Source organism: Papaver somniferum, chromosome 7 (genome assembly GCF_003573695.1).
Source record: "Papaver somniferum cultivar HN1 chromosome 7, ASM357369v1, whole genome shotgun sequence".
NCBI classification, from domain to species: domain Eukaryota; kingdom Viridiplantae; phylum Streptophyta; class Magnoliopsida; order Ranunculales; family Papaveraceae; genus Papaver; species Papaver somniferum.
In genome coordinates, this window is record NC_039364.1 from 10,555,140 (window position 1) to 10,569,754 (window position 14,615).

General features: G+C 36.7%; 1 protein-coding gene across 1 annotated transcript; it reads left to right on the plus strand.

Annotated features, from left to right (window-relative positions):
* Positions 1-4,261: 4,261 nt before the first annotated feature.
* LOC113295440 (probable leucine-rich repeat receptor-like protein kinase At1g68400) lies at positions 4,262-6,521 on the plus strand. The gene has a single exon (XM_026543780.1). The coding sequence runs from the start codon at positions 4,273-4,275 to the stop codon at positions 6,208-6,210; it is 1,938 nt and encodes a 645-aa protein (XP_026399565.1). The 5' UTR covers positions 4,262-4,272; the 3' UTR covers positions 6,211-6,521.
* The last annotated feature ends 8,094 nt before the right edge of the window (positions 6,522-14,615 follow it).

Consider the following 14,615-nt stretch of genomic DNA (forward strand, 5'->3'; position numbering starts at 1 on the left):
AAGAACTACATTTGAAGCTCTATGTATAAATTTTTGTTATTCAACCGCACAAGGGGGAGTGTTACAGGGCCTACAGCCCATGGATATGCGGTCCATCTAGATTCCTAGGGTTGTATATAAAGGAAACTATGTAATGGTTCTATTCTAATCCCCTAGTAAGATTCTTTTTCTTCTTCCTCTTATCTCTCCATGTTTCACCTCTAATTCTCCTCAAACAATTTTTAGTTTTTATTTGTTTTCATGATGATCGACCCAATTAACCCGGCAAAATTACTGGACCAATAAGACCCTGACCCAGTCACCTAACCGATTCAACGTCCGGGCCGGTTTTTCAGAACATTGCAAACAACCCCGATCTGTTTTGATCACTGTGTTCATTGCCTTCCTATTTTGGATGTACTATTTTCATTTATTTATTTATTTATTTATTTTCTTTTTGGTCTCCAACTAGTTAAATGAAGAGGATCTATCACTCTTTTTCTCAAATATTTACCTTCCGAAAACAAATAAGATTTTGATATTTATTGATTAAGCAAGGTAAAAAATAATTGATCTATCCAAAGAATGTTAGAAACAGTTACCATGGTAAATAGAATTTGGGAGGCTTACAATCGACATCAAGTACTCAAGCAGAACTGACAAATCCAATACTTTTTCTTTAAGTCTTGATTACTAAGAATCCGAAATAAAAGAAAAATCTTAGTAATTACTGCGGGATCTTCTGGCGGAACAACCCAGGGTTGAGACTGCAAAAAGTACACGAGCACGTTCTTACTTAATTGCGTAGTTATGACCAAGTCACGCCATTCATGCTGATTATTATTCCATAAATCTAGTCTTCATTTGCAAAAATTTCTATCTTTTACCTCCAAACTACCAACAGCATTGCAATTGTGATTTCTGTTTGCCAAGAAAGCTCGAGGAAGATGGAAGTTAAGGGGAATATTGTCTCAGGAGTTATGTTGTTCGGAGTAGTGTTAATTTGGGGAATGTTCGTAGTGCAAATTTCAGCAGAACCAGCTTCGGCAACAACATGTTATTCAAAATGCATGACTAAGTGTACAATACCTCAAAGAGTTAAACAATGTCAAGGAGTATGCAAATTAAAATTTGCAATCAATGGTAACTAAATCTCTACTGCTGGTATCACTAAGGCTGTCGTCTCAAACGGAGATGATAGTAAGCATAAGTATTGTGTACTTGGATGCGCTTATTCCAAGTGCATTGACAAAAGCACCCCAACAGACCCACGTACGTTTCTTCATCTTTCTTACTTTATGATTTTGCGTACATGACTTTCTAATTTAATCCTCCTTGAGAGTTTCTGTAACTTACTAAGTGATTATCTTTTTATTCTTCAGGTGCGGACGAAGTTGATCGTTGTATGAGCTCCTGCGATGAGACGTGCATCAAAAACTAATTAATCTTTGATTAATTATTTGTCAATCTTCATCTTCAATAAGCTTACTTTTTAGTTAATCTTCGTCTTTAATAGGTTTTGGGCTTCAATATATTGATGTATCCATTCCCCAAATGAATAAATACAGTGTATGCCTTGATTCTCGTCGTCACAAATGAATAAAACGATGTGGATTAGAATATGAACAAACTGGCGTCAACAGTGCACACTACAATACTGTATTTGGTTTTTCGTTGATAAAGGGTCCGAAGGGCTACAGACCCCAAAATAGACGACATACGAGATGTAGTTTCCTGGAAGCAGCCAGCTAGTGAGTGGGGGGGCACTGTCCTCACTTAACTGCATTTGCCTCCGCCACCGTTGCCCTAATGTTTGGTGTTAAGCTTGGGCATCGTTACATGCTTCATCAGGAATTGAGAATAAGAAATCTGCAACTCTCTAAGCAATTTAATAAACGAACTCTGGAAAAAAAAAACCAAGAAAACCACCTTCTCACACACAAAAGGGATCAAACCCACCCCTATCAATCCACTGAATCTCATGGTTATGTGAGAGGGACGATCATTTCCGGCTGTTCATATAGAACCAGTATTTATATAAAACAAAGAAAACTTTCATAATTATTGAAACAACAACGGTGAGCCCCAGCCCACCTTGCGGAGGAAAATGTTTCTCATAGGTAAATCGAGTCCTTGGATGCCCAAGTGTGCTCCATTGGTGTATAGTGTTTACGAATGACAGTCAACTTGAAGCTGCATGTAGTAATTTTATTTTATTTTTAATCGGTAATGTATTTTAGTTCCACCGAGTTTCGAGTTCAGGTCACTGGTATTACCATCCAGTAACTTTAACATTGTACTACGGTGACACCTGCATAAAATAAAAGAAATGAAAAGAATTCCACGAGAAAAAACTAGAAATTCCAAATTTCATTTTGGTGAATAGTTTGAGAATAAGAGAGTAGATTCCTTAACTTATAAGTTGAAAGAATCCCAGTTTACCACATCAATAATCGAAAATTAAAACTGTTCTCTGATTCTCTCGGTTAATGTAAACGAAACAGAATCCTCAACTTAAAGTCACAAAATCCCAATTTATAATGACGTCATTTACAACCACTTGTGTATCATTGTTTGAGCACAAAGAACCATTTCGAAAATTATTGCCGTCTATTTGAGTAGCGCATTCCAAATTTGCATCAAGTTCGATTTTGCTTGTATTCTTCATATTTATTCTTTTTGTCTTCAACAATTTAATAATTTATATGTATGAATATCTGTATCATAAATGGACACCATATAGTATCACATCTTTTTCTATTGCTTATATTGAAACAAAAAAAAAGTTGTATTTGTTGATTAAAACAGACAACAACTAATTAACTCTAGCCCACCCGATGAAATGAAAATCTCTACACTAATTTTCACAACCAATTTAAAACCACACTTAAAAAAGAATTTCGTTAGAGTAAATTGAAAACCCAGAATTTATTCATAGCATCAAAAAGAGTAAAAAAATGACGCAATGGGTCGTTCATAATTGTTGGATCAATATTACATGATCCAAGTTTAAGATGGTGTCCATTTACAACTACATATATATACTTACCAAAGAACATTGAAGCATATGACATTAAAGATGCATGCCTCATAAGACCTTTTCTTGTTTACTTACTTGTATTTCCAAATATTCCCTGGTTTCATTTCTCCACACGCTCCAAACTAATGCAAAATATATAGCACATTAATTATGAAGATATCCTTGGTAAGCATGCATAGGCCTCTCTTACCAACCGAAACACACCAACCTAAATTATGGCGTTGGTACAAAATTGAAGTGGCCAGTACTAGGCTACAGCACTAGTACTGCTGTTGGAGGTTAAGATTAGTTCTGACAAAGAATCACAGCGTGGCAATCTTCCAAGGAGTGAACCTATTTGCATCAGAAATACCCTATCCTCATGGGGGGATCACATTTTAACAGATGGCTATAGACATCAACCGTTAGATTTTAATCGAAGGGATATTAATCATCTACCTCTCGTATTCGATTCCCTTACATTAACAGTTCATCACCCCATCTCCTGGCTTGAAAGCTGCCCGGCCATTGTACTCCACAAAAACGTTACTTTGCATAGTTGTCTTGTATGTACTCATTCAACACATCCATCTCTTTCTTTCTCTCTTAAATATCACTAGTCCTTTCCTTTCTCTTGACTCATACCCAATTTGCTAAACTGCAAATGTACACATCCGATACATCTCAGTACACTCCAACAAACCTACCAAAACCATCATAACCCCCTTAAAAGTTAAAACCGAATTCACCGTATACGAAAATCATCTCAATTGTTCATTATGAAGTAATATAGAATCATCTCTATACCTACCAAGAAAGGAAAAATAAATAAATCAAATTTCTCTAATGAAATCTGTTTAGAGAAGTGGCAACGAAGTTCCAATCTACGGTAAAACCGCAACAAAGTTACCATTATTCGAACATACTTCCCAAAACAATATCATCTTTTAAACCAACCTTACTTACCGGATATAATAACCATTTTAACTGTCAATACTATCATAACAGGAACAAAAAAAACGATTAACACATTCAGAAAATACAGAGGCTTTTCTGTTGTTGACTTAAAAAACTGGCTCGCAAGATTATTACAGCCAAATTAACACCACACGTACTGGTAAATGATTTTCGATAGGTGGAAAAGGACCGGAAGAAAATAACCGCATGGGTCCCATATGCACTAAAACAACGGTCAGAAAGTTAATAAAAGATCTTATAATATTTCTGCAATAAATATTCTCTTTTCCTCCTGGTGAGAGGAACCCAAACAAACAATGAAGCTCTTCTGCAACTCCACTGCCTCTATCCTCATCTTCTTCTTGTTTTTCTCACTTTCTTTATCAAACCCAGATTTTGAAACATTATTACAATTCAAGAAATCTTCAGACCCATTCAACAAAACCTTGATTTCGTGGTCTAATTCTTCTTCTTCATCATCTTCATCCCTTTGTTCTTGGATTGGAGTTACTTGTAACCATGAAAGAACCAGAATTACTCAATTGGTTCTTGAAAATCAAAACCTTACTGGTTCAATTGAAGTTCTGACTCAGTTGACAGAACTGAGACAACTGAGTCTTAAGTACAATAATCTTTCAATTCCAACAGATTTTTCATTATCTCCATGGAAAAATATGAAACTTCTTTACCTTTCTCATAATCAATTTTACGGGAAGTTTCCTTCCGGAATTTCAGAACTCCATCGGTTACATCGAATTGATCTTTCTTATAATCAATTCACTGGTAAAATCCCTTTGGGAGAACTCATTCAACTACCGAATTTACTCACTATTCGGTTAGAAATGAATTCATTCACTGGTTCCTTAAAAGGGATTGGGAGTATTTCTAGTCTTATTGAATTCAATGTTTCAAGAAACGATCTGGAAGGTGAAATTCCGGAGGTTCTCAGGTCTTTTAAAGATTCTTCATTTGAAGGAAACAAGAATCTTTGTGGAGAACCATTGTTGAATGATTGTGGTGGAGAAAGTCAGAGTGGAGGTCAGATTGATCCAATTCCAGTTTTGGTTCCACCAAAACCCAAAAAAGCTAAGAAATTGAGTAAGAAAGCACTTATTTTGATCACAATTTCATATGTTGGTTTAATAATTTTGATGGGTTTTCTGGGATTTCTTCTCTGCATGAAGAAATTTAGTAAGAAACAGAGCAATGGCAAACAGAGTAATATTGAGAAGAAGAAAAGGAGTTCTGGGTTTGAAGGGAAAGAAGAAGAAGAAGGAATGATGGTTTTGTTTCACGGGTGTTTGGATTTAAGTGTTGATGATTTACTGAAATCTTCAGCTGAATTGTTAGGGAAAGGTAGTTTTGGTACTACATACAAAGTTATGATGAATAATGGATATTCAGTAGTTGTGAAGAGAATTAGAGAAAGAAAGAAGAAAGAAATTGATGGATTTTTGAAAGAAATTGGTGGATTAAGACATAAGAATGTATCGAGTTTACGAGGGTATTACTCCTCCAAAGGAGAATTGTTGTTAGTTTATGATTACTTCTCTAATGGAAGCTTGTATTCTTTGTTACATGGTAATCGAGGACCTGGTAGAACTCCATTAGATTGGGGAACAAGGTTGAAGTTCGCGTCTGGTGTTGCAGAAGGGTTGGCCTTTCTCCATGTAGCCAATGACCGTAAGCTTTCCCACGGGAATTTGACTTCAGCAAACGTGGTTATCGATAAGGAAAACAATGCATGTATTGCAGATGCGGCTTTATGTCACATTTTTGTCGCACCGGCAAATGTGACGAACAATGGATATAAGGCACCTGAGTTGATGTATAATGCACATAATTACAGGAAACTTTCGCAGAAATGTGATGTTTATAGCTTAGGAGTGATTCTACTGGAGATTCTGACCGGCAAGATGGCCGTATATGAAGGTGAAACAAGTTTGGCTAAGTGGGTGCAGTGTGTTGGAAAAGAAGAATGGGAGACAGAAGTGTTTGATTTTGAACTTCCAAGAGATAATGTTACTGTGGGTGAAATGGTGTGTCTTTTTCAAATTGCTTTGCTATGTGTAGCTCAAGTTCCTAATGATCGGCCCAATGCGAGTGTTGTGCACAAGATGATTGAAGATGTTAAGACAAAGGGGAGAACTTCTACAACTTTCGTCCATAGAGGCGATGCTAATAATCGCTCAACTGACTCTTCACGCTCCGGGTTATCAGATGATGCCTTGCCGACCCAAAACACAAGTTTCTAAAACAGCAAATAATTGAATTGTTAACATGCAACAATTTCACCATCTCTATGCATTTCATCATTGTAATAACATTTTCTTTCATTCTTTCAATACGTAAAGTATAAATTCTCGTGGGTTTTTGTTTGTGTTTTGTATTGAGATTGAAAGATGCTGTTGAGAATGAGAGTGAAGGGTCACGAGAATTTTGTTGTCAAGCTTAAAAAGATGGTCCAGTGGAAAATACATGGTTTCCATTAATGGCTTGTCAACTTGGCGTTGTAGCTTAACGTTGTGCTCGCTTTAAATTGCTAATTGCCCCAGTGATGAGGACAGTTAGTCTTCAACAACGTGACGACATTTAAACTCGTGTTAAGATTGTAGAGACCTTCTTTTGTGTGACGATATTGTAAACTGATTACACAACAGTATGACTAAATATGATCTAGGCGGCCGAGTTGAAAATTTTCAGGCTATAAAAAATACTCTCTCCATCCCACTATTAGATGATAGTTGAAGTTTGCACGATTCTTAAAACAAGGGACCGAAAAAAAATATTTTTAAGTATTTTTTATAATTATACCCTTATAGATAATAATTTATAAAATTTGAAAATGATTTATCTCTCAAAGTATACCACCGATTTTCGTAAACTTTGTATCATTGGAAAATATTTTAAAACACCTATGTAATGAATATAAACATGGATATCAAATTATACACATTTCTTATAATAAACGATGATCTATCAAATGGATAGTTTTAGAAATATTCGCTTGTTTAATAAGATAGGTCAATTAATAATGAGAAAAAAATTTAAACTAAATAGATCACCTAATAGTGAGACGGAGGGAGTATGAGATTGAGATGTTTGACAGTTTGAGTAAGTAAAATCTTCACACTCTCTGCCGATTGTGTCAAAACCAATAACATATTAACATTGCAATGGTAGTGGGCTTACTAATAAACTTCAGATTTCAACATTTCTCAAGTGTGCTAGTAATGGCAGTAGGCTTGCTCTATGAAATTAAATGAGCTAATAAGCTTTGCACTGGGCTAAGAACAAACATCAGTCAAACTCCCGTACTAAATATTTTCTGGGTGAAATTCAGGGACGGGCTATAACCCAGGTTAGTCCCTTCATAGACTTGTCCCTATTCTCCGGCCTAGTTTGCACAAATATTGAGAATCCCTATTCTGCCTAGTTTGCACAAATATTGAGAAATGTTAGAGAGTAATATTTTCTCACAAACATCCTCGACTAGTATTTATGTTCCTAATTTTTAGAAGTCTAGTTATTAGTTCCCTTCAAATGACTTGAACAAAACAAAAAATATAATTTTGCACGATATATATATGCCTGAAATAGATAGGTTGGGACCCAACCCGTCCTATAGGAATTAACAAGGATAGATCGTTGGAGCGGGTTGGGCCCACCCTATCTGTTTCAGTCGGTATAAAGTCACGAGATTCAATTAAGGGTGCATAGGAACCGAGTCGAAAAACCGGACCATCCCGAAACCGGTGAAATCATATCTTTTTTTGTACCGAACCAACGAAGGGGTACAGGTATCGGTCAAAAAACTGAGAACCGGTTTCTAGGGGTACAAGTACACGGTCCTATTCATGCCCCGTCCCGTCCCGTTTGTACCGAGTAATAATGACGATTAGATTTAGGAGGTTTAGGGATTTAAGGTGCTTTTAAGATATGGCCATTATCTTATAATGAGCTTGTGATTTTCGCTTACTCGTTGGAAGAGAAAAAAATAATCACTGCTGTTGGTTCTCTAACGGTGGAAGCTGTGGAGATCATGATTTCTTCTTGGTCGTTGGAGAAAGCTGTAATGGGTAACCGTAAAGTCTCCGATGCTTGGATTACTGTCTCGGGCGTTCCTCAAAACTCATGGGATTTGAATTTATTTCATATCATTGGAGCTGTTTGTGGTGGTCTTTTAGCTATAAGCTTTGAAAATAGAACAGAGGAAGTGATCTCGGAGATTAGACTTAAGTGAAAGGTCTTTTATCTTCTCATTCTTGGTCCCTGGGATTATCAGTAAATGAAGACTGGATGTACGCCCAAATTTCTGTGGCTGAAAAACAAGTTGAACATTCGTCGGGAGTGCACTGGAGCTTAGTTTTTGAGCCAGAATCTTCATCGGTGATAACAGGCGGTAAAGGAGATTCATCTTGGCTGATTATGTGCCGCTGCAGCTATCAAAAACATATTGGACTTTAAGCACCGACTGGTACCGGTACCGTCCCCGGTACCGTACTTGTCCCGAATGGTACCGGAACCGAGGACAGAGGTACAGGTACCGGTACAAAAACTGAGAAACGAGATTAGGAAAGTACAGGTACTCGGCCTCGGCATGAACCGAGCCGAACCGTACCGCGTGCACTCTTAGATTCAACCAGTCGTATCGGAAAAAAAAATCATGTTAAGTGAATATTTATGAGTGGTGTCTAGGATTTAGAACGTATGCACTTCTCTAAATTAGGGCGACAAGTAAATTAGGACACAAAAAAATATAGTAGAGAACTAAAATTTCGTTTCTTTAAGCCACATAGATGGGCAAAGTGGACTACTATGGTAAAACTCGATTGGCGACCAGACAAGAAGTACACGGCTTGGCTTAGGGCGCGCTGTGGAAGAACCAACGTTGGCAGTTGCAGAAAAAACCGTGAGCCATTAGGATGGCAAAACTTTATAGTGTTCTGTCACCAACCGATAAATTCCACGGTTAAAACTGCACAACACTACATTCGCAACCATTTTTCACTCAAACGACTCAACTGCTAGAAAAAAATGTTTCCAAATCTGCCAAATGATAGGGAAATGAAGGAACAGATGCTTGACTGATTCCTCACAAAGGTTAGGTGAGGGAAAAAACTGCATGGGAAGAGTGAACTTGTACTCAGGGAGTAGATATACTGGAGAGGGGGCGCATAAGAACCCCTCCTAGACAAAGTTATGTCTCACACAATATGTAACCCAAGTTGTAATACAAGCTATGCCAAAGATACTATTGCAGGCATCAATCTCTTCTTGATGCCTGCAATAGCTCACTGCCTTCAAACACTGCCTGGGGTCATTCTATTACTATGAATTTGTGTCGAACTTATGTAGTGCAGTATCAATACTTGTTCTTTGGTAACTTATGAGTATGTGCACGTTTAAATCAGTGGGACTACAATATTGATTGTTTTCCATCTCTGTTAAAACTTTTATATTCATACTGGCTGGATTATGAAATGTGCAAAAAGATGGACAACTGACAGCGATCTAGACTGATATGAAATAAGTTGTTGATCTGGAGGCTGGAGCTTACCCATAATATCCTGCAAAATGATGTGCAAGTTCTAACGATTTTAAGCTTCTTTATCCAGAATCATTATTTGAGGAAATGGAATAATTTGCTTATGCTATTCACGCAATAAGACAAAAGCAAAAGCAAAAGAAAATTAGAAAGAACAAACATCAATTTACTCAATGTTTCCGCAGCAGAATCTTGCTTCTTAAAGCTCATAATGTGTTGTTAGTTTACTAGGTAGAGAATTTGACTGCATTTTGCTGCAGATTCTAGTAAAGCTCATAACGTCACCTACTAAGTTTTAGTAAAATACCATTCCGATACTTGAAGAAGCTGTAGGAACTTCTATTAACTTCTTCTTAAATAACTTAACCTGTCTCACTCTATCCGACGAGCCACCACTGGGACGAAAATACAGAACAACTTTCTTCAAGCCCTTTGCATTTTTCAACAAATAACTCAGAATTTTGAGCTCCGCATCACATCCATGAACCCGTATTACCGCGGCTGCTGGCACGGAGTTAGCCGGGGCTTCTTCCTCGAGTCATGTCATGATCGCATTTTCAATCCGAACCACGTTTAGGTGAGACACCATGCCTGAGAATAAGGATCCTGCTTCCCAATCATCCCAACATCTGCTGAATTCGACTATATTTAAATAAACAAATAAAAATGATGTATTAGTCTACAATATTGAAGATACCACACAAAAACAATGCTGCAAAATGCGTATATACAGATGAAACACCACTGAATAAGTTGTATGATTAGACGTTCTAAAGATACAAGTGACCAAATTAAATACAAAGAGATTAGGTAAACATTACCTTAAGGGTAAAAGTTTTATATTTGGAGAGATCCCGAGTAAGTATGCTATCGCGCGGATGCTACCTCTTGTAAACCATGTTTCCAGCCTCAATGATTGAAGATTACACAATACGGGGAGTTAACAGCTATACAAGTCGGTAACTCTCCATAGAACCTTGACAAATAGTAGAATATTATCTTCAATAACGTTGAAGCTGAATCATACATGATTAGCAAAAGTACTTGAACGGATTAAGATAGCAATCAAAACATACCTCTAGGAATCCAGATGATAAATCGAGTCGTATCCGATACGAGAAGTTTCAGTATACGTTTAGCATACTCTTCTTTTTCTTCTTTAGGCAGTTGTTTCTTTTCAAATTCTTTGTTATACAGTATGTTAAGATTTTGTTAGAATGCGGGCATCCAACTCAAAACCAATTGGCAATGAGTGGAGAGGTCCTAAGAGATTATAAACCGCATGATTTTAGATAACTCAATAATGTGGGACTAATAATCTCAACACGCCCCCTCACGTGTAGTCTCGTTGGGTCTAACACGTGGACAATAAATCGGGTGACGCGGAGTAAAGGCGAGGTCAATGACTCGTCGCAACAAATAGTCTGCTCTGATACCAAATTAGAATGCGGGCATCCAACTCAAAACTAATTGGCAATGAGTGGAGAGACCCTAAGAGATTATAAACTGCAGGATCTTAGATAACCCAACAATGTGGGACTAATAATCTCATCAGATTTACATCGGATAACTGATCAGAACAGTTTTGAAGATCATTTTCTTGTGTCAAGTAAGATTGGCAGGTGATTCTAGTGAGATTAGGAGCAGATAACTTTATAATTATAGGCCTAAGATGATGTCGCCTAAAATTATTTTGCCGATGACTGTATGCAAACTGCTTAAGGATGAGAGACTCGATAGTAAAATTCCTCTGATTATCCGTTTGTATATAACAATCAACTATATCCAACGATTAAAGAAGCGGACAGCAAGAAAAGAGGTTTTTAGCTGATTCTTCATTTGACACTAAAAATCCATCGAGACACATAAACTTAAGTTGTGGTAAGCTCATTGATTTGGGAAGAATAAATTCTGCATAATTATTCACTCTCAATGTCAACTTCTTCAACAAGGAAATACCAATTGGTCCTACAAATAATATATTAGAGACAGTCTAGTTTAGTGGACCTAGTCAATTATCTGTTTGGTCCTATTTGGTAATATAAATTATAATTTGGTCCTAATGTTTGGTCCTACAGTGATGTCATGGATGATGTAAATGTCACCTTGTAGTGGCATAAATACCCTTTTGGATAAGGACCATATATATAGTCAAAACGTAAGAGAAAATAAATCATTCTCAGATTTACTTTCTCTCTCATCTTTCCAGATCTAATCTCTCTTTTTTTTCTTTCTTCTTCTTTTTCCTCCCGTTAATGGCGTTTCCATTTTTTTTCTTCTATTTTTCTTCCTGCTGCTATAAACGATGGTGGTGAAGGTGAAAATGGATTTAGATATTTAGATCGGTAGTTGTAGACGATGAATACGATGACGTTGGTACTGTTGAATACGATTTTTTTAGGGTTTTTTTTTCTTTTTTCTGCTGTTGTTGACGATGAAGATGATGAAGAAGATAAAGATATGTTGTTGCTGCTGTCGACGATGAAGACGATGGTGTTAATCTTGATTTTGATGATGATGATGAAGAAGATGGTGTTAATTTTGATTTTCTTTTTTCTGCTGCTGTTGACGATGAAGAAGATGAAGATATGTTGTTGCTGCTGCTGTTGACGATGAAGACGATGGTGTTAAACTTGATTTTGATGATGATGATGATGAAGATGAAGAAGATAAAGATCTGCTACTGCTACTGCCATTGATGATGAAGACGGTGGTGTTGTTGAAGACGAAGATGTTGTTGCTGTTGTTCGAACACGACGAAGATGATGAAGATGATGATGTTGCAGTTCATTTCAGAAATGAACTCTGCTTTTATATGGATTTCATTCCAGAAATGAACTCTGTTTTTATATGGACTTCATTTCTGAAATGAACTCTGTTTTTTAGGTTTTTATATGGAGTTCATTTCTGGAATGAAGTCTGTTTATTTAGGTTTTTATATGGAGTTCATTTCTGGAATGAATTCTGTTTATTTAGGTTGTTATATGGACTTCATTTTTGGAATGAAGTCTGTTATTTTTAGGTTTTTGTATGGACTTCATTTCTGGAATGAACGGCTACAAGAAAATAAATAAAAATTAATATGGAAGGGTATTTTTGTCAGTTTAATATTTTTAAATAATTATGGACCAAACAGTAAAGGCGTTTGACCAAAGGGCCAAACAGACATGGGCCCACCTAAAAAAGGACCAAACGATATTTTTCCCCTTCTTCAATGATTTACAGTTAAACAAAAAAGTGACCAAGTTAGAAGCTCAAGGTCATATTTTTATTCAATCATTATAAACTGTACGAGTTAATATGTGATTAACTGGTAAATCATTATTATGGAAGATTCCATTAATGAAATTCTAGGGAAAAAATCTGAACCCTAGATGAATCAAATATCCAAGCAGATAATGGTAATTTTATTGAAAACCCAATAAAAAGTTATTTCGCCGCACGATCAACAACCACTGTTCAATAAGTATTTATTTTTTTATAATTGTTTTATTTCTTAAGAACTGGCCGGGTATTTTTTTTCCCTGTACATTTATACCTGGACCATCAACAAATCGAATCGACCGAAACTATTTGCAATCAAGAGAAAGAGGATGTCATTTTAAATGCCATGCACCAACGTCAATTTGGATTATGGATGGCCATTTGCCCCACCCAAACCCATCCCCGTGGGTACCCGCCCCGTTCGAGTAGGGTTTTACCCGCACAAATAAAGATGGGATCGGGTATGGGTAATACCCGAAAACTAAGTTACGGAGATGGGCGGGGATGGGATTCAAGGTCCCCGCCCCATACCCGCCCCGTATCTTTCACAAGTTAGGGGTTTAGACTTTTATGCGACAATGTGTATAATTTTTATACTTCCACCACTTAGTCGAGCTTTCTTTCATTTATCATATTCTCGATCGTTCTTGTACATTCATCACTTTCGTTCTTTTTTTTGTGATCAAACACATTCTCTAAAAGTTAAAATAGAGAAAATGAAGCAGATAATGAAACGGTTAACGTGGACGAAGATAGATTGGGACAGAAAAAAACAGAAAAACTAATAAGTTATTAACAGATTCTTTTGTTCACTTTAAGATAAATTACTGAATTTAAGATTCCAGAATGCGTCATTCTTACGTTATTATTTTTTTTTGAATCATATTTAAGTTTTGATTATAATCAAATTTATGTATTAAGTTAGTGTTACGGGTAACCCATGGAAAACCCGCCCCATATGAGTATTCTCCATACCTGCCCCGCCCCAATTCATATGGGTAACGGGACGGGGATGGGTATTTTTTTTACGAACGGGGCAGTGACTGGGATTGACGCTACCCGCCCCATACCCGCCCCATGACCATCCCTAATTTGGATGGCACGTATTTAACCCATTAAGATTTTTAAAAACATGAGCATCCAGTAACATGATTATATCCAATAAATTCATTGTATAATTTTGATTTTGCTATTCCCTACTATGTTTGGTGGATTGTGGAAGCATCTGTTGATACAAAAAATTTTGAACTTGCACTCCGAGTTCAAAACTGAATTTGCACCTTGATAACCATCAGATAATAGAGATATGACATCATTAAACCGTGGACTTAACCACAGTTGTAATCCAGATTTTGAAATATACGCTGAATCTTTCTTGTGCGTTTCATGTATCTCGTACAGGAAGTAATGGAAGGGATGGATAAGATAGGTTGAAGTAGGGTCATCGTCAAAGATAGGGACCGACGTATAGAAAATCTCCCATCATAGTGATCCACAACTTTCCTAGTTGCCGAAGAGGACACCTGCAAAATCCACCATTACCAGTGTAAAACTCCATGGAAGCACTAAACCATGACTGAAAAATGTAGCTTATGCAAACGCAACCACAAATTCTTTTCAACTGGACCACGGCTGAAAAATGTTGCTCCGATTTGAACTCGGCCTCATGTGATGTGTCATTGTTTCTTATTTTTACGACTAGGACAAGTTTGGGAAGTTGATAATCATACAAGTATTTTCAAGTAAGCGATTGAATTAGTAAACATTCTAGTATTTAGCTTCTGTTTTTTTTTCCAATCGAAGAAATAACGAATTAGCAACAAGACAAACATGTAGTAAATAAATAAG

Excerpts from the sequence above, each read along its gene's own strand:
- LOC113295440 (XM_026543780.1), top strand. The coding sequence starts at position 4,273 with ATGAAGCTCTTCTGCAACTCCACTGCCTCTATCCTCATCTTCTTCTTG.